General features: G+C 38.6%; 1 protein-coding gene across 2 annotated transcripts in view; it reads right to left on the reverse strand.

The window, feature by feature from the left end:
* The window catches only part of FNBP1L (formin binding protein 1-like), a 100,406-nt gene that overhangs the window by 30,596 nt on the left and 44,368 nt on the right, over nucleotides 1-25,442 (reverse strand). For both annotated transcript variants that reach the window (XM_006882411.1, XM_006882410.1), the window contains exons 5-7: nucleotides 17,179-17,283; nucleotides 8,210-8,338; nucleotides 6,613-6,759 (exon numbers count right to left, since the gene is read on the reverse strand). In XM_006882411.1, coding sequence (XP_006882473.1) covers nucleotides 6,613-6,759; nucleotides 8,210-8,338; nucleotides 17,179-17,283 — 381 coding nt within the window. The remainder of the gene's footprint in view (nucleotides 1-6,612; nucleotides 6,760-8,209; nucleotides 8,339-17,178; nucleotides 17,284-25,442) is intronic.

A 25,442-nucleotide genomic window follows, 5' to 3' on the forward strand; every position in this document is an offset into this window, starting at 1 on the left:
AACTGCTTGCTGCAGAAGGTCAAGGATTCAATCCATAGTATTCACTATGGCTTGAAGCTTAACATTAAGAAGACAAAGATTCTCAACACTGGGCAAATTGGCAGCACCATGATGGCTGGAAAAGAGACTGCGGTTGTTAACATTTATAGCTTGCTTGGCTCCACAATCAACACTCCTGGTACCTGCAGTCAGGAAATAAAAAAACAAACTGCACCGGGATAATCTGCTGCCAGGGACCTTTCCAGAGTACTGAGAAGCCACAATGTCAATCTAGAGACTAAGGTGCATCTGACCTAGTCCAGGGTCTTTGCAATTACTTACTATGCATCAGAGAGCTGGACAATGACTAAGAATAACAGAAGAAGAATTAATGCCTTTAAGTTGTAGTGCCAGAGAAGAGCCTTGAACATACCATCAACTGCCAAGAAAACAAATAAGTCTGTCTTGAAGAGAATGAAACCACATTTCTCCTTGGAGGCTAGGATTCTGAAGCTCCATCTCACATACTTTAGGCATGTGGCCAGGAGGGACCGATCCTTGGAAAAGGATATCATGGTCATAAACGGGAGAAAGACACCAGCACAGAAGAGGAAGACACCAGATGAAATGGACTGATACAGTAACAAGGGCAATGTGGGTAGGTGTGGTGGAGTCAGTGAAACTGGCTCAGGGGATGCTTTCAGAGATATTGTACATAGAATCGCTATAAGTTACAGATGACTTGATGGCACGTAAAAACAAGAAAATGAGCAATATCTCCCAGGTAGCTTGGATTAGTGCAGGATGGATTTAGAAGAGGCCATGGCACTAGGGACTTCATAGCCAATGTTAGATGGATCTTGGTTTAAAGCAGAAAGTACCAGAGAAATATCTACCTGTGTTTCATTGAATATGCAAAGGCATTTGACTGTGTATCACAGCAAACTATGGCTAACCTTCAGAAGACTGGGAATCCCAGAACACTTAATTGTGCTCATGAAAAACTTATACTTGGACCAGGAAGCAATAGTAAGAGCAAAAAAACACTGCATGGTTGAGGATCAAAAAAGGTGTGTATAAAGGATGCAACTTATCTCCATACCTTTTCAATCTATATGCAGAACAGATTATTCGGGAAGCTAGACTATAAGAAGGAAGGTGGCATCAGGACTGGAGAAAGACTCATCAACAACCTGTGTCATGCAGATGATATAGCCTTGCTTACTGAAACTGAAAAGGACATGAAGTTCTTGCTGTAGAAGGTCAAGGACTGCAGTCTTCAATAGGGATTCTCACCAAGATTCTCACCACTGGGCCATCAGTAATTTTGTGATAGATGGAGAAGAAATTGAGGTTGTTGATAACTTCAGCTTGCTTGGTTCCACAACCAACAATCCTGGGTGGCACCAGCAGTCAAGAAATGAAAAGACAAATTACACTGGGAAAGTTTGCTGTCAGGAACTTCTCTAAACCACTGAAGAGCAATGATGTCAGTCTGAAGACTAAGGTAATTACTTGCTATGCATCTGAGAGCTGGACAGTAACTAAGGATTATAGAAGAAGGAAAAGAGTATTAAACATACAATGGATTGCCAGAAGAATTAACAGATCTGTCCTGGAGAGGATAAAACCAGGTTGCTTCCTGGAGGCAAGGATTTTGAGACTCTGTCTCATGGACTTTGGACACGTGGCCAGGTGGGACCAGTCCTTGGCTAGGGTCATCATGGTTCGTAGGGTAGAGGGACAACACAGGAAAGGAAGACCCAGGATAAAATGGATTGACTCAGGGACTGGTGAAATGTGATTAGGTCTGTCAGAAATGATGAGGCTGGATCAAGATAGGGCAGGATTCAGAGCTAGCGTAAAATGGGTTGCTATGAGTCGCAGGCAACTTGATGACACATAACAAGAAGAACACGGGCAAAATCTTGAATGATCTAGGAAACATTAAAAGAAGATGGAGGAAATACACAGAGTTACTGTGCCAAAAAAGAATTGGCCTGAAAATATTTCAGAAGTACCATATGATCAGGGAGCTCTGGTGGCCTAGTGGCAAAAAGCTGCACTGCAATCCAAACATACAAGGCTTGAGGCCAACAGGTGCTCCGCTGGAGAAGGAAGGACAATATCCCATTCGATTAAATGCCTCTGAAAACCCACTGCAGGGTCGGTCAGCTATGGGTCAGCTTTGACTTGATAGTACACAACAACAACCATATGATTAAGAGCCAATGATAATGAAGAGATTCAAGTTGCACTGAAGGCACAGGCAAAAAATAAGGAGGTAAAAATTAATGGGATACCAAATGAAATGTTTCCAATGACAGATGCAGACATTGGACATGCTCACAAGTCTATGCCAGGAAATTTGGAGAAGAGTTGCCTTGCTGACTGATTGGAAGATATCAATATTTGTTCCCAATCCCAAGAAAGATGATCCAACAGAATGTGAAAATCATCGAACAATATCATTACTATCACAAGCAAGCAAAATACTGCTGAAGACCACTCAAGAACAACTAGAAAAGTACGTAGACAGGGAACTTCCAGATGTTCAAGCTGCATAGAAGAGGCCGTGGCATCAGGGATATCAATGCTAACATCAGATGGATCTTAGTGGAAAGCAAAGAACACCAGAAGAATGTCTATTTGTGCTTAATTGACTGTGCAAAGGCATCTGATTGTGTGGATCATAAAAAATTATGGCTAACATTGAGGAAAAATGGGAATTCCAGAACACTTAATTGCACTCTTGAGAATCCTACACCTAGACCAAGAGGCTGTTGTGCAAACAGCAATGGAGCACAGCATAGTTTAAAATTAGGAAATGTGACAGAGTTGTATCCTTTCTCTATACCTATTTTATCTGTGTGCTGAGGAAATTATTAAAGAAACTGGACTCTATGAATAAAAATTTGGCATTAGGACTGGAGGAAGACTCCTCAAAACTTTTGTTATGTGGATAGACACAACCTTGTTTGCTGAATGGAAGACTTGAAGCACTCACTGCAGAAGGTTAAACACTACAGCCTTCAGTATGGATTGTACCTCTTCATCAAGAAAACAAAAATCCTCATCACTGGAATACTATGGAACACACAGGAGCAAGGATTTTGTAAATCACTACCTAACTTGGGAGGGCCTGGAGAGCAAGCATTATGCTAAGTGAACTAACTCAGTCCCATAAGGACAAATACTGTATAAAAATCATTATTGTAGAATGTGTACGGGGATCCAAGAGGGAAAAGCGTGGGAGCAGAGGGGTCAGGACGGGCAGCGGGTTTGGACAGTGATTAATCATAGGGTAGCAAATTTTGATGGGTTGAGGGAGAGGTGGACAAAGGAAATGAGAAAGATCTGGTGTGCAAATCAATGTATGCGAACTTTTAAGTAAACCAATATGTAATAATATTTTTTAAAATGTGGTGTTGAAGAAGAGTGCTCAAGATCCATGGACTGCCAAAAGAACAAATAGATATGTCTTGGACAAAGTGCAGCCAAAATGCTCCTTAGAGGCAAGAATGAAGAGGCTTCATGTCACATACCTTGGACTTGTTGCTAGGAGAGGTTATTACATATAGATAGATATCATGCTTAGGACAGTAGAGGGATGGCGAAGGAGCTAGACCTTCAACCAGGTGGACTAACACAGTGACTTCGGCAATGGGCTCGAGTGTGTCAGAGACTGTGAGGATGGCACAGGAAAGGACTGTGTTCAGATCGGTTCACAGAGTTGCTATGAGTTGTTCTTGACTCAACGACATCTAAAAACAACAGCAAGGCATTATTCTACAATTAACACCCACAGAATCAGTGGTCAAGGAACAAATGACATATTGTACTGTGTAAATCTGCTGTAAACGACCTCTAAATGTCATTCTGAGGACTAAGCTGGGCCTTACTCAAGCTGTGATACTATGCCTCACAACGAGTAAGAAGACTGAAGAAGAATGGGTGCATTTGAATTGCAGTGTTGGTGAAGAATACTGAACACATCACAGACAGTCAAAAGAATAAAAAAGAACTTCTGTCTGGAAGAAGCACACCCAGAATGTTCTTTACAACCCAGGACTGTATGGCTTTGGTCTAATATATTTAGCACACATAATCAAGAAGGGCTAGTACTTGGAAAAGGACATCATGTTTGTTAAAGTCAAACTCTTAACTCAATCCCATTGAGGCGGAACTGAACTGACTCACAGTTGACTCTCTTGTGGGTTTTCAGAGGCTGTAAACCGCACAGGAAGAAAAGTGTCTCTCTTTCTCCCATGGAGCAGCTGATAGATTTGTCTTTGGGTTGGCAGCACAACTCCTTACCCACTAGGCCACCAGAGCGCCCTTATTAAAGTTGTTGCTGTAGTTATGTGCCGTCGAGTCGTTTGCGACTCAGCAACCCTATTTACAACAGCCCTGAACCCTGCTCTATCCTGGGCCAATTTCATGGCCTGTGACACACCCACCCCGATTACTCCAGTCACTGAATCAATCCACCTCATAGAGGGTCTTACCCTCCTGCACTGTCCCTCCACCCTCCCAAGCATGATGTCCCTCTCCAAGGACCCGTCCCTCCTGGCAACATGTCCAAAGTATGTCAGACGAAGCCCCAGAATCCTTGCCTCCAAGGAGTAACCTGATTTAAGCCTCTCTAGGATGAATCTGTTTGTTTTCTTGGCAGTCCAGGGTACATTCAATACTCTTCTCCAGCACCACAGCTCAAAGGCATCAATCAATTCTCCTTCTATCCTCCCTAGTCATTGCCCAACTCTCTGATGCATAACAAGTGATTGCAAAGAACATGGCCTGTATTAGGCGCACCTTAGTCTCCAGAGAGACACCGTTGCTCTTGAGTACTTTGTAGAGTCAGATAAAAAGAGAAAGATCTTTACCAAGATGGATTGACAAAGCAGCTCTAAGGATAGACTCAAGCTTAGTGGTGATTATGCAGATAGCACAGCATTGCGCAAAGTTTCATTCTGATGTCCATAAGCTCAATGCATTGGAGACAATTTGATGCCAACAGCATTGCTTCTGGACAAGTGTATTTTTGTCTGAATGTTCGACTGGCATCCTACAGCCTTTTCAAACAGAGCCTCTCTGATCAAATCTACCAGTAGATTTCTCTTCATGAGGGAAAGATGGGTTACCCTCCAGTTCAATTTACAGGTTTGGAAATCTACTTGAGCATCAACTATGAGTGAATTCTGACTTGAAAGCAATGACTGAAGCAGTAAGTAAAGATAAGAAAAACAAGGGAGACAAGGAAAAGAAACCTAACTACATGGTTCATATATTCTTATATCTAGGCATATTCATACACACGCATACACACATCTTGTAATTAATGAAAACAAAAATTCTTCTGTTACAGGAAAGGACCTCATCAACATAACAATAACTTAAATGACTTGCTATTAAAACTAAAATAAGAGTTTTGTAGTACACAATAGGTACCCCCTAAACACTGGTTCTCTTCTCTTGCTGTCCTGTTGTATCTTCAGTTCCTGCTAATCATACTTTTTAGTCACTAATTCAACATTTGCTGAGAAATGGACTGGTTAAAAACTCTACTAGACCTTCATCAATGATGAGTAAGAAAACACAGTTAGGCACACTCCCTCAAGGAGTTCATAACTTGGAGGTCAATGGTATTTCTTCTATGTCCCCACACCACCCAAGAGTTCAGATCCAGTTCAATTGCTAATTCATGTGTTAAAGGCAACACTGATAATTCTACGTCTATATGAGTAATCAAAATTCAGAGTTTAGGTATTCTTTCAGGGTAGAACTAAAAAAAAATTCATGGGAAAGGAAAAGCAGCTTTAAAAACAATTTTAAAAATAATTCATCCTACTGCCTAGTACAAAAAATAAACCTACAACTCTCCTCAAAACAAAAACAAAAACAAAAACAAACCCCAACAACCCCAGACCATTTTTATTACTGTATAATGCTTCAATATAGAAAAATAGTAAAAGGCCAAAGTACCTTTTGTTTGTGTAAGGAAGTAAATAAAACTCAATTACTTGGCTTGTTTTATTTTAACTCAAAGTTTTAGTATCTGATCAAGTCCACCTAGAGTATTTTCTATCTCTTTTTTAGTTCTATGGAACACAGACCTTTTTTGGTTGGAAAGGAAAAGTTTAGCATTTAGAAAACAATCTGAGAGCCCAAAGTGATAAACTATTCAAAAGATTTTCTATAGATATACTTTTGAGAAAACTATCCAAAGAAGAACTAATGTCTTTGAATTGTGGTTTTGGCAAAGAATGTTGAATATATCATGTACTGGCAAAAGAATAAATAAATCAGTTTTGGAAGAAGTACAGCCAGCATGTTCCTGGGAAGCCAAGATGGTGAGGCATGTTATCAGGAAGGGCTAGTCACTGTTGAAGATCACTACTGGGAAAACAGAGGGTCAAAGAAAAAGAGGAAGATACTCAAAAAGACAGACAGACGCTGGCTGCAGCACCATGAGGACGGCACAGGATCAGGACTGTCTGCTCCGCTGACCTCAGGTCACTCTGTGTTGAAGCTGACTCTATGGTATCCTTAAGATTATTTTGCTCCCTCCCTTACTCCTTTTGTAAACTTAAAATTATGTAGCTAGCCCGAGTAAGTTTTTACAGCACTTACCCTTCTTTCATCAACAGATTTTGCTGCAAGAATCATTCCTTCCAAGCATTTTGAAATGATAGGAATAACTTTGCGTTCTGAATCTGCAAATCCTCTGTAACATTCACTGAGTTTGATAGTCCTCCGTTCATCCATTTCTTGTAGTTGCTGATAAAGAATATATTTAAAAAGGAAAACTTAATTTTCTTTTTATTCTGAAAGAGCTCAAATAATGACTTCTTCTCACACACACCAAAAAAAAAAAGGTTAAAACTTTCTTGCCCCAAACACACTGTTCATGTTATTATTACCTTTAAATAAGTGCTATTTATTTACAATATTTAAAATCAGCAGTCTTTTGAATAGCAAAAGAATGGAGGAAGGGGGGGAAATGCAAAATGAAAAACAGGAAGCATAAGGTAAAAGTGGAACATATTATATAAATAAAATTCCCACAATTAAAAAAACCCATCAGCACATGTTACTATGAACTACATGGGTACATATGAAGCCTAATAACTTAAAGGTATCTGGGGCATTTTCTATTTGCCATCATTGACCTTCTTTTCTTCTAAGAAGCAACTACCCTGTTCAAATTCTCATAGTTCCAATCATCATGTCACCCTTCTTTTGCAATTGTTCCCTGTGATTTAGGAGTTTTACTTTTTACAAAAGAAATGGCACAACTTCACAGCAAGAACCAAACAAAAGCAATGGCCTCAAAACACATAGAAACACTTTATCTTCAGGTTAGGGCCCCCTTAGAATATAAAGGTTTAGCCAGAAAGCCTGAAAAAATACCACAGAATAAGGGCCAGCAGGTTTGAAGCTGTAGCTTAAATGCCAGAACATGATACCCACTCCAAACCTCCAATATTCACCTGATGCTCAATCTACTCCACTCTCTCTATGCTTCCATTGTACTTCTAATTATTCTTACAAAAAAGGTACACATGAACTGACACTTTTTCCACTTAATTTCTGTTCTTCTAGATACTTCCTGGTTCAACCAACACTCACTAAAACCTCTTTTTTCCGTTTTGTACTCTTTATTGGATGAGGTAGGAACATAACTTATCCCTGATATAAGTTCAAAGGTTTTTATTTGGGATTTTTTGGTAACTGCTATCAAGGAAAGACAGACAGGATTTCTAAACAAGCTGAAGGCCTAAATTACATTTATGACGAGATAAAAAAATCAATGATTAAAAGCATGCAAAAATCAAGCTAGAAATACATTGAAGACATATTTTTGACAAATGGACCAATGCCAGTGATTCTGCTACAGTATATAAGGGTCACATGTCTGTTCTAGGTGAGTATACTGCAACACACAATTGTAATATTTAAAGATATAATATTAAAATCTATCTCAAAAGGAACATTGCTTTAGTGTACCATTTATAACACTAACAATAAATCCGAAGAAAAACTTATGCTTTAAAAGTTGGCAAAAATTTAATTTTCAAATTTATAACCATAAAATTTCTTATCACAATCTTAATGAGTTAATGACTACAAACATTCTGGTATCTAGATTTTTAAAGTTATGATTTGCTGTTAAAAACTAGCATTTCCAACTCTAAACAAGGTTAAATTTCATCCATCTAAAGTTTACCTTGTAAATCTGAGGAATCACTATGTAGAAATGTTTGTGTTGTTCTCCGTTAAAGTTTTGTAATTGGGCAGCATATTCATTTTTATTCTCATCCGCCATGTGTGTGCGTAGATTCAACTGCTGTTTGGCCTGGAGGCAAATTGGTCTAAATTATTTTCAACAACAACAAAAATCATAGCTCATTCACTTTTCTTAAATTCTTTTAAAAGCAGAGTATATCAATGGAGAAGTTAACGAATATACAGTAAGAGAATAATGAAGTGGTAAGTTTACTGACTTTCTAACTAATGATATAATTTTAACGTAATAAATGACAACATTGTGACTTCTAGCCATAAGCTTCTAATAAAAAAAAAAAGAAAAACTGCTTAAGTAATGTTTAGACTGTTAAAAAATTAGTAATACAAAACAATTATGAGATACCATCTCACCCCAATCAGAATAATAAAATTTAACAGAACAGCAAGCAACAAATGCTGGCGAAGTTGTGGAGAAACTAGAACCCTTAATCACTCTTGGTGGAAGTTTAAAATGGTGCAACCACTGAGGAAAACAGTGTGGCGCTTTCTCAAAAAAGTTGCAAATAGAGATACCATTTGACCCAGCAATTCCAACACTGGGAATATACCCTAAAGAGACCATAACTGACATCCAAGCAGATATATGCACACCTATCTTTATCACGGCTTTGTTCACAATAGGAAGGAGTTGGAAACAACCTAAGTGCCCATCAACAAACGAATGGACAGAGAAGCTCTGGTATATTCACACAATGGAATACTACACTGCACTGAAAAACAAGGAACTCACGCAGTTTTATTCAAAATGGGTACCATTATGCTGAGTGAAATATCTCAGTCACAAAAGGACAAATACTACATGGTACCACTGTCGTAGAATGGGACTGGGATCAGGGTTGGGGTAAGTCTGAGAAAAACTGGATAAATTATGTATACTGAATTGAAAAAGATGAGGGAGAGAACAATTTAAAAGTGATATATCGTAGGGTATTATGGTTATCACAAGAGTCCAGAATGAAGGTTGCATAGTGGCATGTACTCGGGGTGGTGGCAGGGGTGCGGGGGGATTGTATACCAATGAAGGAATTTTTCTTTTACTTTTCAAAGAGAGGAGCGAACTGGGTGGGAGGGCTGGGCAGTGAGAAAAGTGCAACAGTGAATGAATGGAAATCCAAACTCTCTGTAAATGTTCATTAAAATTAATAAAATAATTTTTTTTTAATTTTATTTACTTATTTTTTTAACTTAGTTTATTGTCAAATTTGATCCGACTGGCACAGGAGGAGTTTTGCCCCTCCTTCTCCAGCGGAGCAACTGGTGGATTTGAACCATGCACCTTTGTGATTGCAGTGCAACTTCTTGCCACTAGGCCACCAGAGCTCCTAAAATAAAATTTTTAAAAAAAAATTAGTAATAAAACATCTTTAAATCTTAATTACTTATATTCAAAACAGAATCACAGTAAGACCAAATAAATATTTCAAATAAAAAGGAACAATAACATTCAAATAATAATTAACAATGATTTTAATCTCATTCCAAAACCTCAGGTACTTTAAGAAATACAGTTGTGTGCACCTTAATCTCTTCATGAAGAAACGCTTTTCAACCAGATCATATTAGTATATGGGAGTGTGGCTTTTTTGCTGCTTGTGGATGCTGATCTGGATGGGCAAGTAAAGGGAAATTTTTGGGGTCATGCTTTTGTGGGGTCATGTTTGATGTGTACTATTGCTCTTTTTCTCCCAAGGGTGGGTGTCCCTGGGCCTTGCCAAGGGTTAAAGTCCACTCAAAGGTGTTGGCTTAAAACCCAGCAGAGGTAGAGAGGGAGTGCTGGCAGGAGTCTGAAAGTCTCCACTCAGGGAGTGTAGCTTTTTGATGCTTGTGGTGCTGGTCTGGATGGGCAAGTAAAGGGAAGTTTTGGGGGTCATATTTGCCTGCAGTCCTCGGACCAAATTTATTAATTTTCATTCCTTGAATGACACAGCAATCTTCTATTTGCTGAACTGAACAACTTGGTGTAGCTGTGATGCTGCACACTGTTTCATAGTCTTGTCAAATACCATAATGGTTACCCCATTATGGACAGTGTTTGGATGAGCTTCCAGAATGATTTATGCTGTAAAGCAAGAGTGCCAGCCACTTCCTAAAACTAAATGCTTCTGGAAACTCTACAAACTCTCTAAACTCTTTAAATGTACAGAAATGATGGTAGTTAGAATAGAGTTCTGTACAGAAATTGTTAGTCATAGAACAGAGTTTAGATCTTTTGTGCAAAACTACTATCAGTTATATTCAACTTGACAACACTTAACCACTGCTAAGTGAAAGTAGTGCTGTTAAATCTGAAGGAACACTCTCCTACTTTGCACACCACTTTCCATCAATTTGCAGTATGAAGTAACCCGGGTTGCTGTGACGCTGGACCTTGTGCCACTGGGGTATCAAATACGAGAATGGCTTCCCAATGGAAACGGTGTTTGGTGGAGCTCCCAGATGTAAAACACATTTGGAAGCAGGAGTGGCATACACTTCCTGAACCACATGCCTCTGGAAACTCTATGAATTTGGTGAACTGACAAGTTATGGAAAGGCATTTGGTCTTTTGTTCATAGAGTCGCTATGAGTCATATTTGGTGGCAATCAACAACAACAAATTAGTATTATCAACACTGGTTAGAACTCTAACATATACATTTAATGCATATTATTAATTCTGCATTTAATAAAAAGCAGACTAAACATATTTCTTAACGGTTATAAAATACTGGGAAGAAAACTAATTTAACTCAGCTTCCTAGAGTGTCAAAGAAGTAAATCATTTTATATTAAGAATGTCTTATAAATTGTAAAGGGCATGGTGAATATACACTGTATTGTTCTAATTTCTTCGGTTTTAAAAAATACAATTCCTGAATGTCTAATAATAAATAACTAGTTCTGAACTCAGAAACAAAGTGACTACATTATTTGTCAATATAAGCCAAAACCTCATTCAGATAAACCCTCAAAGGTGTATTTCATTCACAATACACCTGAAGATAAACAAGTATCACAGAAGTGAAATTTTATGTCTAAAATATTTCTATAGAAAAATAAATCTGAAATTCTAATCTGTTGTCCTAATTAGTGTGCGTCCCTGGAGTCCTGGGGTATATTTATTCATTCCTTCCTCTTATTCCCCTCCCTAAAAGTATATGGAATAGATATGTCCAAATTATTCCTTACAAACCCTAACAATTCTAACTTCCAGTTACAAGTCACTGGCAGTGATTCTCAAGATTTGGGCCAAAAGTTCCCACAGAGTACACAGCAATCTAAGGCTAGAAGCTAAATAAATGAAGCCTCCTCTGAGCATATTCGTGGCTTCTCAACCAGTATAGCAAACCCAACTCACTGACATTGAGTTAATTCTGACTCATAGTGGCCATCAAGGACAGAGCAGAGCTGCTCACAGATTTCCCGAGCTGTAAATCTTGATCCAGTGGTATGACTATGGATTCAAACCAATACACATCAACAATCAAGTGCTTCAACCACAGTACCACAAGGGCTACTTCCTCAGATAAAGCTTTCTTTTTCTTTAGGAAACAGAGGAATCAGCATGTTCCCCAATCCTCACCACTTTCTTTTCTTTTTTTAAGAATTTTTATCTATAGTTGCTTCCAGCTATATTCCTTTTCCTGCGCTGTCATTTAAAATATAATGCAACTCTTCAGTTCCTAAAACAAACCCTCAAAGTATTCTAAAGTAGTCTTCATCCTCAAAAGGAGTTACAGATAAAAAAACTAGTAGTATAAGAAAGGAAGCTGTAAACTCAATTCTGAATGTATTATGCCATACTAATTTTAGATAAGTTAAATCAAAAGTTCAAGGTCAAAAAAATAAAAATAATAATAAAAAAAAAGTTCAAGGTCTCTGACTAGTTCTCTGACTAGTGTCTAATAACACTCTACAGACAAAATGAAATGCTAAATGAGAATCCAGTTAATGAGAAATCTCAACTTGCCTAGTACATAAAGTATCTACTTAACCAGTGTTTGATGAAAGCCAAGTAATTTCTAACGGTGTCAATGTAAAACTGCAAAAACGTCTCTCATACACAAAATAGTATTATCTCTAACTCACTGTTATCCACATTGTTATCAACCAGTTATTAACACAGTGAATAATTATGTGTTTGGCATGATGCTAGAAAAGAAATTAATAAAATGGATTATCAGAATCAGGATCCAAAAATGTGAAAACAGAACTGAAACGTATAACTGATACAGATGTATACATAAATTTAAAAGGCGAAAGATTTCTAGGATCTACGGAGAAACCAGAGAGAGAGTGTGTGTGTGTATGTGTGTGTGTGTGTATATATAGAAATTTAGAATACCAACAAGTTCTGTTTGAGAGCACACATTCAGATAAGACAGAACAGGTGAAAAGACACGGGGATTTGGTTAAAGTTCAACAGAAATTAAACCAAATAATAATATTATTGTTGTTATGTATTGTCAAGTGTCCGCAACTCATAGTGACCCTATGTACTCTAAAGCCTGAAGGCTCTGAAGCCTGCCCTGCCTTGAGCTAGTTTCACTGACTCCAAACAACTACCTCTACTGGCCCAGTTACTATATCAATCCATCTCATGCGGGATCTTCCTCTCCTGTGCTGTCCCTCCACCTTTCCAAGCATAATGTCCTCCAAGGACTGGTCTCTCTTGACCACATGCCCAAAGCATGTGAGATGGAGCTTCAAAATCCTAGCCTTCAAGGAGAAACATGGTTTCACTCTCTAAGACAGACATATTTGTTTTCTTGGCAGTCCATGGTATGTTCAAGACTCTTCTCCAGCACCACAAATCAAAGGCATCAAGTCTTCTATTATCCTTAGTCACTGTCCAGCTCTCTGATGCATAGCAAGCAATTGCAGACTATGGCCTGGATCAAGCACACATCAATCTCTAGACTGACATCATTGCTTCTTTGTACTCTGGAGAGGTCTCTGACTGCAGATTTTCTCAGTGCAACTAGTCTTCTGATCTCCTGACTGCTGGTGCCAAGAGTTTGATTGTGGAGCCATGCAAGCTGTAATTGTTAATTATCTCCACCACTTCTCTATTTATCATGGTGGTGCCAATTGGCCCAGTGGTAAGAAACTTTGCCTTCTTGATGTTGAGCTTCAGTCCATATTGAAGACTACAATATTTGACCTTCTGTAGCAGGCACTTCAGGTCCTCCTCAGTGTCAGCAAGCAAGGTTGTGTCATCTGCATAACATAGGTTGTTGATGAGTCTTCCTCAAATTCTGATACATTCCTCCTCATAAAGCCCAGCCTCCTCAATGATCTATTCTGCATAAAGATTGAAAAGGTATTAATATAGGACACATCTCTGATGTACTCCTTTTCTCATTTTGAACCATGCAGTGTTTCCTTGCTCTATTCTTAGGACTGTTTCCTGGTCTGAGTATAGGTTTTGCATGAGCACAATCAAATGTCCTGGGATTGTTATTTTCCTCAAGGTTAGCCACAATTTGTGGTTCACACAGTTAAATCCTTTTGCACAGTCAAGGACAGACATTCCTTTGGTTTTCCTTGCTTTCTGCCAAGATTCATCTGACACTGGCAATAAAGTCTCTAGTGCATGACCTCTTCTAAACCCAGCTTGTATTTCTGGGAGATCTCTGTCAATGTATATATTTTCCAGTCATTTTTGGATAATCTTCAGCAGGATATTGTTTGTGTGTAATACTAGTGATATTGTTCAATAATTTCCACATTCTGCAGGGCCACCTTTTTTGGAATGGGGAAAAAATATAGATCTAATCCAGTCAGTTGGCCAGGTAGTTAGTTGTTCTCCATATTTCTTGGTACAACTTGGAACATCCAGAGTATCACCTGCTTGCTGAAATATGTCAATTGGTATTCTATCAATTCCTGGGGGTTTATTTTTTTCCAAGTCCTTCAGAGCAGCTTGTAATTCCTCATTCGTCACCATTGCCTCTTGATCATGTTGTTCCATGAAAATTCTTCTGTGTCAACAAATTCTTTTTGGTACAGTAATTCTGTATACTTCCTTCTATCTTCTTTTAATGCTTTCTGGATCATTCCATATTCTGTCCATAGCATCCTTAAATATTTCAACTCCTGGCTTGAATTTGTTCTTTAGTTCCTTTAGCTTAAGAAATGCTGAGTGAGTTCAGCCCTTTTGCTCCATGTACATTTCATTATAATACTTTTGTCTTCCCATGCTGCTCTTTGAAATCTTCTATTCAGCTCCTAAACTTCTTGATTTCTTCCCTTTGTTTTGGCTTCTGGGTGTGGTAGTGCAATATTCAAAGTCTCTTTTGACATCCATTTTGGTCTTTTCTTCCTCCTCTGTCTTGGTAATGACCTTTTGCATTCTTTGTGGATGATATTTTTGACATCATCCCACAGCTCATCTGCTCTTTGTTCATTAGTGTTCAAGACCTCAAACCTGTTCCTAACTTAATTTTTAAATTCAGGTGGGATACACTTATGATCAAATTTTGTTTCCTGTGGATTTGATCTGACTTTCTTTAGCTTTAATTTGAATTTGCAGATGAGTAACTGATCGTCTGTTCTGCAATCAGCACCTGGCCTAGTTTTCACTACTGATATTGAACTTCTCTAATGATTCTTTCCACAGATGTAATCAGTCTGATTCCTGTGTATACCATCAGGGGAAATCCATGTGCATAGCCTCACTTCATGTTTCTTATAAAAGGTATGTGCTATGAATAAATCATTGATAGTGCAGAATTTTATCATTCTATCCCTAGCCTCATTTCTGTCACCAAGTCCATGCTTTCCAACTACTGATCCTCCTTCCTGGTTCCCAACTTTTGCATTCCAGTCACCCTTATAATTAAAGCATCTTGGTTACATGTTTGGTTGATTTCTGCTTGCAAAAGTTGGTAGAAATCATCTATTTCCTCCTCTTTGGATCTGGTTGTTGGTGCATAAATTTGAATGACAGTGGTATTAACAGGTCTTCCTTATATGCATATAGATATTATCCTGTCACTCACAACATTTTATTCCAAGATGGATGTAGAAATAGCCTTTTTAACTATGAAAGCAACTCCCATCTTTTTTCACCTCTCCATCACCAGCATCGTAGATCATATAACATCTGACTCAAATGTCCCAGGCCAGTCCATCTCATTTCCCCAATATTTATGTGCTCCATTTCTTTCTTAACAATGTCCAGTTTCAGGGCTGATGAGACCATGTCTAGATTACTATATCCAATTTGAAGTAATATCCTGGGCTACTGATGAGGTTTTATTAGACTAGAGGGTAAGAAGCTGCACCGCCAATCAAAAGAGGGAAGTTATGTCTCCTCTGTAGGAAAAAAAAGGCAGTCTCCAACCAAGTGCTTTACCTCTCCCAAAATCCTTTTAACTCAATTACAATGAGTTTCAAGTCTTACAGATAAAGTTTATCCCATGGAAAGTAGTCAGAATAAAGGTAAGTTGAAGATGTATCATACATTGAATAGTTGAAGAAATGATATGGTTCATACAGGGGTAGATAATATCTACAAATGTCTAAAAAACTATTATGATGAAAAAATATTCTTTTTTTTCTTTCCTATGATACCTCAAAGAAAGTAAGACATCATAGAGAGACAAGAGAGGAGGGGGTTGTCAATAAATGGAAATGTTAAAGTTGCAAACATCCTCCCTCACCACACACACACACACACACACTGAATAGACTACCATTAGATTATATTATGTCAAATAACAGCGAACACAGAAAAGATATAAGCATCTTGAGTTACACCAGATGATCTTTAAGGTCATTCTAACCTGGACTTCCATAATTTTTAAGTTTCTCTGGTATAAAAATATTAATAAAGATAATGGAAGGCAGGATATAAATTACTTTCTCTTCCTTTTTTTTTTCTTTGATCCTATAGGGAATTATAAAAGTCTAAGGAGGAAAAAAGGAGCCCTGGTGACCTAATGGTTAAGCACAAAGCTGCAAACTGAAAGACTAGCAGCACCTCCACTCAGTAATTCCATGACATAAAAGGCATGCGAGTCACTTCTGTAAAGATTACAGCTATGTTATTCTACAGGTCAGTTCTTCCTGTCCTAAAGGGCTGCACTGATCAGAAAAGACTCAATTAAAAATGGGATTCAGAAGATCTCTGATGGCAAAACGCATTTGCTGCTAACAGAATGAACTCAACAGCAACAGGCACAGAAGGAATGAAGGAGAATACACTATATAGCAGTGAATACAGGGCTGATCCTATATCTAAGCACCAGAAATCAAAACAATTATTAAGAGAGAAGAAAAGAGTCTGGTTTTTCAAAATGAGTAAATGAAAACATAAATATTTAATATATTTCACTCTGACAATTTTGTTGTGTTTCCTCCCCCCCCCCCCTTAAGGTAAAGTAGATCTCTATTTGCATACACCATTAACAAATCTTGGGCTTTCTAGTCAGTTTTCTTTTTGTGACTGGCGGCTCATTCCCAACAGGAACTACCTATCTTATGCATTTTGAATATAGCAAAGATACCACTCAAACGGAAAAACAAAACAAAAAAACAAAAAATCCTCTAGTTTACTGTCATTGGGTCAGAACCAACTCATAGATGACTCTTCAGCAGGTTTTCTGAGGCTATAAATCATACAGGAGACTGCCCATCTTTCTCCCCCAGAGTGGCTGGCAGATTCAAAGACATCACTTGTAGGTGGGGAGCACAACTCTATAACACCAAAGCTCCACTAAAAGATAGTACAGTGTTCATTCATTTAACTTCTCAGGTCATTATGTGTAATTTAAAGTAAGCACATATCTATATATTTAAAATAGAGTACAACTGTTGAGGAATTCTAACAGATAAAAATATTGTAAGCATTGTCCATATTAAAAGAGTATTTTAATATTAAAGTCCATTTATATTATTTCTTACCTTTTCAACATCTGCCTTGGTTGCATTAGTATCATTATCCAGTCGTTCATAACTCTGTTGTGCCTTTTCTGCCTCTCTACATTCTCTTTCAAATTTCTTTTTACTCTGTTAAAAGAATTAAAATACCACACTGAGAAACAAAATTGGATTTATCACATTTTTTGAACTATCACTAAACAGTATCACTGTGTATCTGTGTAGAAATGTACTGTTGTTGCTGAATGCCATTCAGTCTGAACCACCTTACAGCTGACCCTCCAGCAGGTTTTCAGAAGCAGTTAATCACATGGGAGGAGATTGTCCATCCTTCTCCCACAGAGCATCTAGGGGATTCAAACTGCATGCCTTCAGAATTACAGTGCTGTTTTTATCATTATGTCACCAGAACTCCTAAAATGAAAATGTGTCCTTTGTAAATTAAAAAAATCAATCTTACTTATAAAACTGATACATGATCCTAATAATCAGGTATTAATTCTAGACTATAAAGACTAAACAATCCACAGGCATGACTGAGTTAATAATAAACAGAGAAGATTGACACTGTTAAGGATTTCATCTTACTTGAATCTGCAACTAACACCTCACATCTGACCTATAGAAAACCTTGGCTATAGGGGAGCTCTGGTGGCCTAGTGGCAAGGAGCTGCAACTACAATCCCAGAGGTGCACAGTTCGAATCCACCAGATGCTCTGCCGGGGAAGGAGGGTCAATCTCCTCCTGTACCAGTCAGATCTGATTTGACGATACACTCACACAAAAATAATTTTTAAAAAAAAGCCAAGTTGTCGTCTAAAAAAAAAAAAAGAAAACCTTGGCTATGCTGCACCATCCATCATGATCTTCGCCACACTCAACCCCACTGTTAACGATCACTGGGTCATGCTGTCTTTTCCCAAAGACTGGCCCTTCCTGACAACTTGATTAAAATATGTGAGATGATGTTACCCTATCTTTGCCTCTAAGGAACACACTGGCTGACCTTATTCAAAGACAAATTTGTTTGTTGTTTTGGCAGTTCATAGGATCGTCAATACTCTTGCCAGCACTACAACTGAAATTCTTCTTCTGTCATTCAGTAATTAGTCACTATAAAATTTTCACTTGCATAGAAGGAAAATGAAAAAGACCATCACTTAGATCTGGTACATCTTAAACTGTTATCTTTGCTCTTTACCATTTTTTGAGAGGCCTGTAACAGCAGGTTGGAATAACAAAACAACCTATCTTGATTTCTGACTGTAATTGCCATAGGTGTAATGTATCCAAGTAAAATGAAATAGCTGGCAATTTTCATCTTTTGCTCATCTATCATCATGTTTTCTATTGGTCCAGTAGGATTTTTTGTTTTCTTGATGTTGAAATGTAATCTATATTAAAGGCTTTGGTATTGAATGTAATCTATATTGAAGTCTGTTATCTTCTACACTAAGTGCTTCAAGTCTTCTTCACTTTCTACAATGGATATGGCAGCTACATAACACAGTTTATGAGTCTTCCTCCAATATAAATGCCACATTCTTCTTTATATATTACAGCTTCTTGAATCATTTATTCAGCATCTGAATAGATACAGAGAAAGGCCACAACACCTTTCCTGATTTTAAAGTATGCAGTGTTCCCTTGATGTTTGGATACCTACTTCTTGGCCTAGGTAGACGTTTCACATGAGCACAATTTTGGGATTCCCATTCTTCTCAATGTTATCCATAATTTGTTTTTGTTTACACAGTTAAACACTTTGCATAATCAATACAACACAAGGAAACATATTTCTGGTATTCTCTACTTTCACCTTAAATCAATCTGATATTAGCAATGATATCTGACTTACTGTGATCTTTACAATGCCACTCACAATTAAATCTTGTACTATAGGGTCAAGGACTGCAGTCTCCAATATGGATTGAGGTTCAATGTCAAGAAGGCAAAGATTCTCACCACTCGGCCAATTGGCAGCATCAGGTTGTATAGTGAAGAGATTGAGACTGTTCACAGCTTCAGTTTGCTTGGCTCCACAGTCAACACTCTCAGCACCAGCAGCCAGGAAATTAGAAGACGTGTTGCCATGGGAAAGTCTGCTGTTAGGGACCTCTCCAAAGTACTGAAGAGCAATGGTATCTCTTTGGAGACTAAGGTGCATCTGATATAGGCCATGGTCTTTGCTATCACTTTTTATGCATCAGAGAGTTGGACAATGACTAGGGAGGATAGAAGGAGAACTGATGCCTTTGAGCTTTGGTGCTGGAGAAGAGTATTGAGGGTACCATGGACTGCTAGGAAAACAAACAGATTCATCCTGGAAAGGGTTAAACCGGGCTGCTCCTTGGAGGCAAGGATTCTAAGGCTCCACCTAACATACTTTGGACATACTGCAAAGAGGGATAGGTCCTTGGAGAGGGACATCATGCTTGGGAGGGTGGAGAGACAGCACAGAAGGGGAAGGCCCCCTATGAGGTGGACTGATTCAGTGATTGGGGTAATCGGGAAGGGTGTGTCAGAGACGGTGCGACTGGCACAGGACAGAGCAGAGTTTAGGAATGTTGTACATAGGGTCACTATGAGTTGCAAGTGACTCGACAGCACATAACAGCAACAATATATGCTACTATTTTTTCCTTTTCTGCATGCTGTCTTCAAATTTCCTATGTTGCCCAATATCAATCTAATTCAAGATCCTTTGTATGTTTGTTGTTGTTATGTGCTGTCAAATTGCTTTGACTCATAGCAACCCTATTTACACAACAGCTATTTTAAGCTGACGTCATTGTCTCTGACACACCTTACCCCATTACCCCAGTCATTGAGGCAATCCATCTCATCAAGGGTTTTCCTCTCTTGCACTGTCCCTTTACCCTCCCCAATATGATGTCCTTCTCCAAGGACTGGTCCCTCCTTGCAACATGCTAAAAGTATGTTGGATGGAACTTCAGAATCCTTGCCTCCCAGGAGCAGCCTGTCTTCACCCTCTCTAGAAGGAACCTGTTTGGTCTCCTAACAGTCCATGGTAAATTCTTTTCCAGCACCACAAATCCAAGGCATCAATTATCCCTTGTATCATCCTTAGTCATTGTCCAGCTTTCCGACGCACAGCAAGTAAATGCAAAGACTATGTCCTGGATCAGCCGTACCTTCATCTCCAGATTGACACTGTTGCTCTTCAGTGCTCCGGAGAGGTCTCTGACAGCAGATTTTCCCAGTGCAATTCTTCTTTTTATTTCCTGACTGCTGCTGGTGCCAAGAGTGTTGATTGTGCAGCCAGTCTCAATCTCTTCACCATCTGTCATAATGCTGCCAATTGGCCCAGTGGTGAGAATCTTTGTCTTCTTGATATTGATCTTCAATCCATATTGAAGATTACAGTACTTGACTTTCTGCAGCAAATGCCTCATGTCCTCCTCAGGTTCAGCAGGCAGGGTTGTATTATCTATATAACACAGGTTGTTGATGAAACTTTCTCCAATCCTGATGTCACATTCCTCCTCAAAACGTCCAGCCTCCTAGATGATCTGTTCCGCATAGATTTAAAAACTATGGAGATAGGATGCATCCTTGGCGTACACTTTTCCTGATTTTGAACCATGCAGTGTTTCCTTGCTCTGTTCTGAGGACTGCTTCCTAGTCCAAGCATAGGTTTCACATAAGCACAATCAAGTGTTCTGGGATTCCCATTCTTTTCAGAGTTAGCCACAGGTTATTGTGATCCACAGTCAAATGCCTTAGCAAAGTCAATGATCTATAAGACACTTTAACAATTTTTCTTTCTGGAATCTGGTAAGATCTTCCCTTTCTCCTAAGTCTTCAAAATTTCATAAACATTGTATTATCCCTTGCTGAATATCTGTACTGGGCAACTGTAAAATAGTTTCCTTCTGGAAATTCACATTTCTGAAATACTTTTCTTGACCTTTTTTCTCTATGTTTAATTTTCAGAATGCTTCTTATCTTGAAAATAAATCTACAAAATGAGCCCTCTAATTTTCTTATACTCTATTTATAATCTGTCAATTTGCTCTACTTTCTACTTTATCTTTCATCTTTCTAGTGAGTTTTCTGTTTCTACCATAAAAATTATTTTGTTCTTTCATGTTCCTTTTAAATAGTATCCTGTTGCAGTTTCATAGATAGGGCTTGCTTCTCTGTTTCCTTTGAGAATAACAATAATGGTTTCCAAGTTTTTTCCTGTTAAATTGACATGTTTTGGTATAATTATTGTTTCTTCTAATTTATTTTATCCTTCCTTCCCACATGGCATCTGATTTCTCAAGTTTATCTTAGATGTTTTCTTTAACTGTTTTAGAACCCTTGCCTACAGGCTGTTATTTTAAAATCTAGTTGTAAATAAATCTATGCAGATTGGATTTGTGGATTAAGATCTTTTTCCTTAGAGAAACTTTAATATGACTATTTAGAAGTCTTTTTTTCTCTTTAGTTAGTATACCCACAGCAGATCCTGCCAATTTCTTGCCTAGAGAATATATATCTCGCAGTCTACATTCTAAAAATAGTTCAGGAGAAGAAAGAAATCACCTGCTCAAACCAAAGGCAAGTATTTTTCTGCAGGAGAAAGATGAGCAATCTCCTCTTGTCCAATTTATAGGTCTGAATACCTCTGGAGGGTCAGCTATGAGTCAGTTCCAACTCCACGGCACATAACATCCACCACCACCACCACTTTTTAGTTACTGAGAACTATTTACTACATCCACTTCTTGTCTTGGAAATTACAAAGCCACACAAATCTGAATTCCAAATATAACTATGATGACAAAAAAGCTTAAAATATCTTATAGGATACTTCCTATTACCACCTCTCAGACTTTCAGACAGGCCCCACTTACACTTTCAGACAAAACTTAAGTTTTTATGATGTCTCTGTTGACCAGTAGGAAGACTTCTCATACCCTCTTTTCACTATTATTTCATGGTTTAGTTAACCAAATTTAGTTTCACTTATGATTAAGTTGTAATCTCAATTACAACATCCAGTTCATATAAAAACTCTTTTTAGGTTTCTATTATAGGTATTAAAACTCAAGTCCTTATCAAGTGCCAGGACAGGCTCAGTAGAACTCCATACCTCAAACTTCTATATCCTCTTTTTGCTAGGAAGACACTGTTATCAGCTCATTTATCTACTGTACTGTCTTACACCCATAGTTTCTCCCAGTTAGAGACTTCTATTTCTTTCTGGTGGCTCAGTTAAAAGTCTGAAACTCAACAGCAAGTAATTTGTACTCCAGAGGATACTGAGAATTAGCTCAGTCAGAAGGTCCTAAGATTTGTTTCAAATAAATGTGTTAAAAATTTTTATAAAAATCCTTTAAATGCATTATTTCATATTTTGACTAGTGCAAGACATCAAATAAATAATTTATCATTTATCCAAACCTAAAAAATATTTAAATATGCATTCACATATAGAATGTCAATGTATGAAGACCAAAGTTAAATGTCCTCATTTAACTCACCAAAGCTCACTTCAAAGCTGTATATTGAAACCAAATTTATAAAGAAGTTATTAATATGGCATAATATGAGGCTACTTATATACGAAAGTAATTTTCTATTAACCTACCCACAAATGCTGCCCTGGATGTGCTCCCCAAGTTGTGCCAAGAAATCTGGCAAACAACCACTTGGCCAACTGACTGGAAGAGGTCAATATTTGTTCCCATCCCAAAGAAGGGCGACCCAACTGAGTGTGGAAACCACAGAACAATATCATTGATTTCACATGCAAGCAAGATTCTACTGAAGATTATCCAAAAACGACTGGAACAGTACATCAGCAGAGAACTGCCAGAAGTCCAGGCTGGGTTTAGAAGGGGTCGTGGTACTAGGGATATTGTAGCTGATGTTAGATGGATCTTAGCTGAAAGCAGAGAATACCAGAAGAATGTCTATCTGTAATTGATTATGCAAAGGCATTTGACTGCGTGGTTCATAACAAACTGTGGCTGACTCTGAGAAGAATGTGAATCCCAGAACATTTAATCGTGCTAATGCGAAACCTATACGTGGACCAAGAGGCAGTCGTCAGAACAGAGCAGGGCAACACTGCATGGTTCAAAATTGGGAAGGGTGTACGCCAGGGATGTGTCTTGTCTCCACACCTTTGCAACCTGTATGCAAAGCAGATTATCCGGGAGGCTGGGCTCTATGAAAAGACGCGTGGCGTTAGGATTGGTGGACGATCTATCAACAATCTGCGTTATGCAGATGACACAACCCTGCTCGCTGAAACTGAGGAGGACCTCATGGACTTGCCGCAGAGGGTCAAGGACTGCAGCCTTCAGTATGGACTGAGGCTCAATGTCAAGAAGACAAAAATTCTCACCACTGGACCAATCGGTAGCATCAGGATGGATGGCGAAGAGATTGAGATTGTTCACAGCTTCAGTTTGCTTGGCTCCACGGTCAACACTCTTGGCACCAGCAGTCAGGAAATCTAAAAGCGTATTGCGATGGGAAAGTCTGCTGTTAGGGACCTCTCTAAAGTACTGAAGAGCAACGATGTCTCTCTGGAGACTAAGGTGCGCCTGATACAGGCCATGGTTTTTGCAATCACTTGTTATGCATCAGAGAGTTGGACAATGACTAGGGAGGATAGAAGGAGAATTGATGTCTTTGAGTTGTGGTGCTGGAGAAGAGTATTGAATGTACCATGGACTGCCAAGAAAATAAACAGATTCATCCTACAGAGGATTAAACCAGGCTGCTCCTTGGAGGCAAGGATTCTGGGGTTTCATCTGACATACTCTGGACATGATGTAAGGAGAGACAGGTCTTTAGAGAGGGACATCATGCTGGGTAGGGTGGAGGGACAGCACAGGAGGGGAAGACCCTCTGTGAGGTGGATTGATTCAGTGACTGGGTAATCAGGATGGGTGTGTCGGAGGCAGTGAGATTGGCACAGGATAGAGCAGGGTTTAAGGCTGTTGTACATAGATAGGATCGCTATGAGTCGCAAACAACTCCAGGGCACATAAGGACAACAACAACCCACTTTCCTTACAATAGTAAATGAACCATTAGTGCAACAATATAAAAAATACTTTCTTTGAAAGATATGTAATTGTACAAATATTCTCCTGAACCATGTAGGAATATTCTCCCCAAAAGATTATATTCTGTCATCATTTTTGTGAGAGACTAATCAATAGTCACTTTCATTCCTCCATCTTTAACTATTCCTTGCTTATTAGCAGAGTCACCTTCACTGTACACAAGATGAAAACAGTCAATAATTGCTTTTCCAGTCTCCCCAACAGCTGAGCATAGGTAATAAGTAAAATAATCCTATCAAAAGTACCCTGAATAAGTTCACTGGTGGTTTTCTGGGAAAGTTTCCCTTCCTGATAAAAGAGAAACAAATAGCTTAAAGATAAATGCTCCCTCCAGAGATAGCTCCTGATATAACTGAATGAGATTATAGTGCCTGGTTACTTAAGCCATTTGTCAACCAAGGGGAAAAGTCAAATGTCAAGCTAAAATACAAAGTGAATATGGCCCAAGATGATAAAAGTAGACAGACACTGACCTAGTGCTTAACTATACAACTGCCTGCCTCTGGGTCTTTTTCCTTATAAGCTTGAGTTATTTGGAGCTTCCCAAGTGCTGCACCTTATATTATCCCATCAAAATCTCCTTCACAGGCTATTCTCATCTGCTCTAGTCTCAAACATCAGCGCTCCCTGATTTGCTGAGAACTGTTGAGCAACCAGGGATTACTAATAAGCTAGTTTAAATTTCTTCAGCTTTTATTAGTCTATCATTAATTCTACTTGTTTCTCCAGTTTTAAATCTCCTCAACTAATTAAAACATGTTAAAAATTCTATAAATTTCAGGTTCTTAATTAAATGGAGAGATAAAGAAATAGGAAATGGGATCCTGCATATTTTTCTACATGTTGCTGTTTTTGTTATGTGCTGTCGAGTCGCTTGCGACTCACAGTGACCCTATGTACAACAGCCCTAAACCCTGCTCTATCCTGGGCCAATCTCACTGCCTAGGACACACCCATCCCAATTACCCAGTCACTGAATCAATCCACCTCATAGAGGGTCTTCCCCTTCTGCGCCGTCCCTCCACAAGCACGATGTCCCTCTTCAAGGACCTCTCCCTCCTTACAACATGTCCAAAGTATGTCAGACGAAGCCTCAGAATCCTTGCCTCCACGGAGCAGCCTGGTTTAACCCTCTCCAGGATGAATCTGTTTGTTTTCCTAGCAGGTCATGGTACCCTCAATACTCTTCTCCA

The sequence above is a fragment of the Elephantulus edwardii genome, unplaced genomic scaffold (genome assembly GCF_000299155.1).
Source record: "Elephantulus edwardii isolate Elephantulus edwardi_28Jun2011 unplaced genomic scaffold, EleEdw1.0 scaffold00020, whole genome shotgun sequence".
Taxonomy (NCBI): Eukaryota; Metazoa; Chordata; class Mammalia; order Macroscelidea; family Macroscelididae; genus Elephantulus; species Elephantulus edwardii.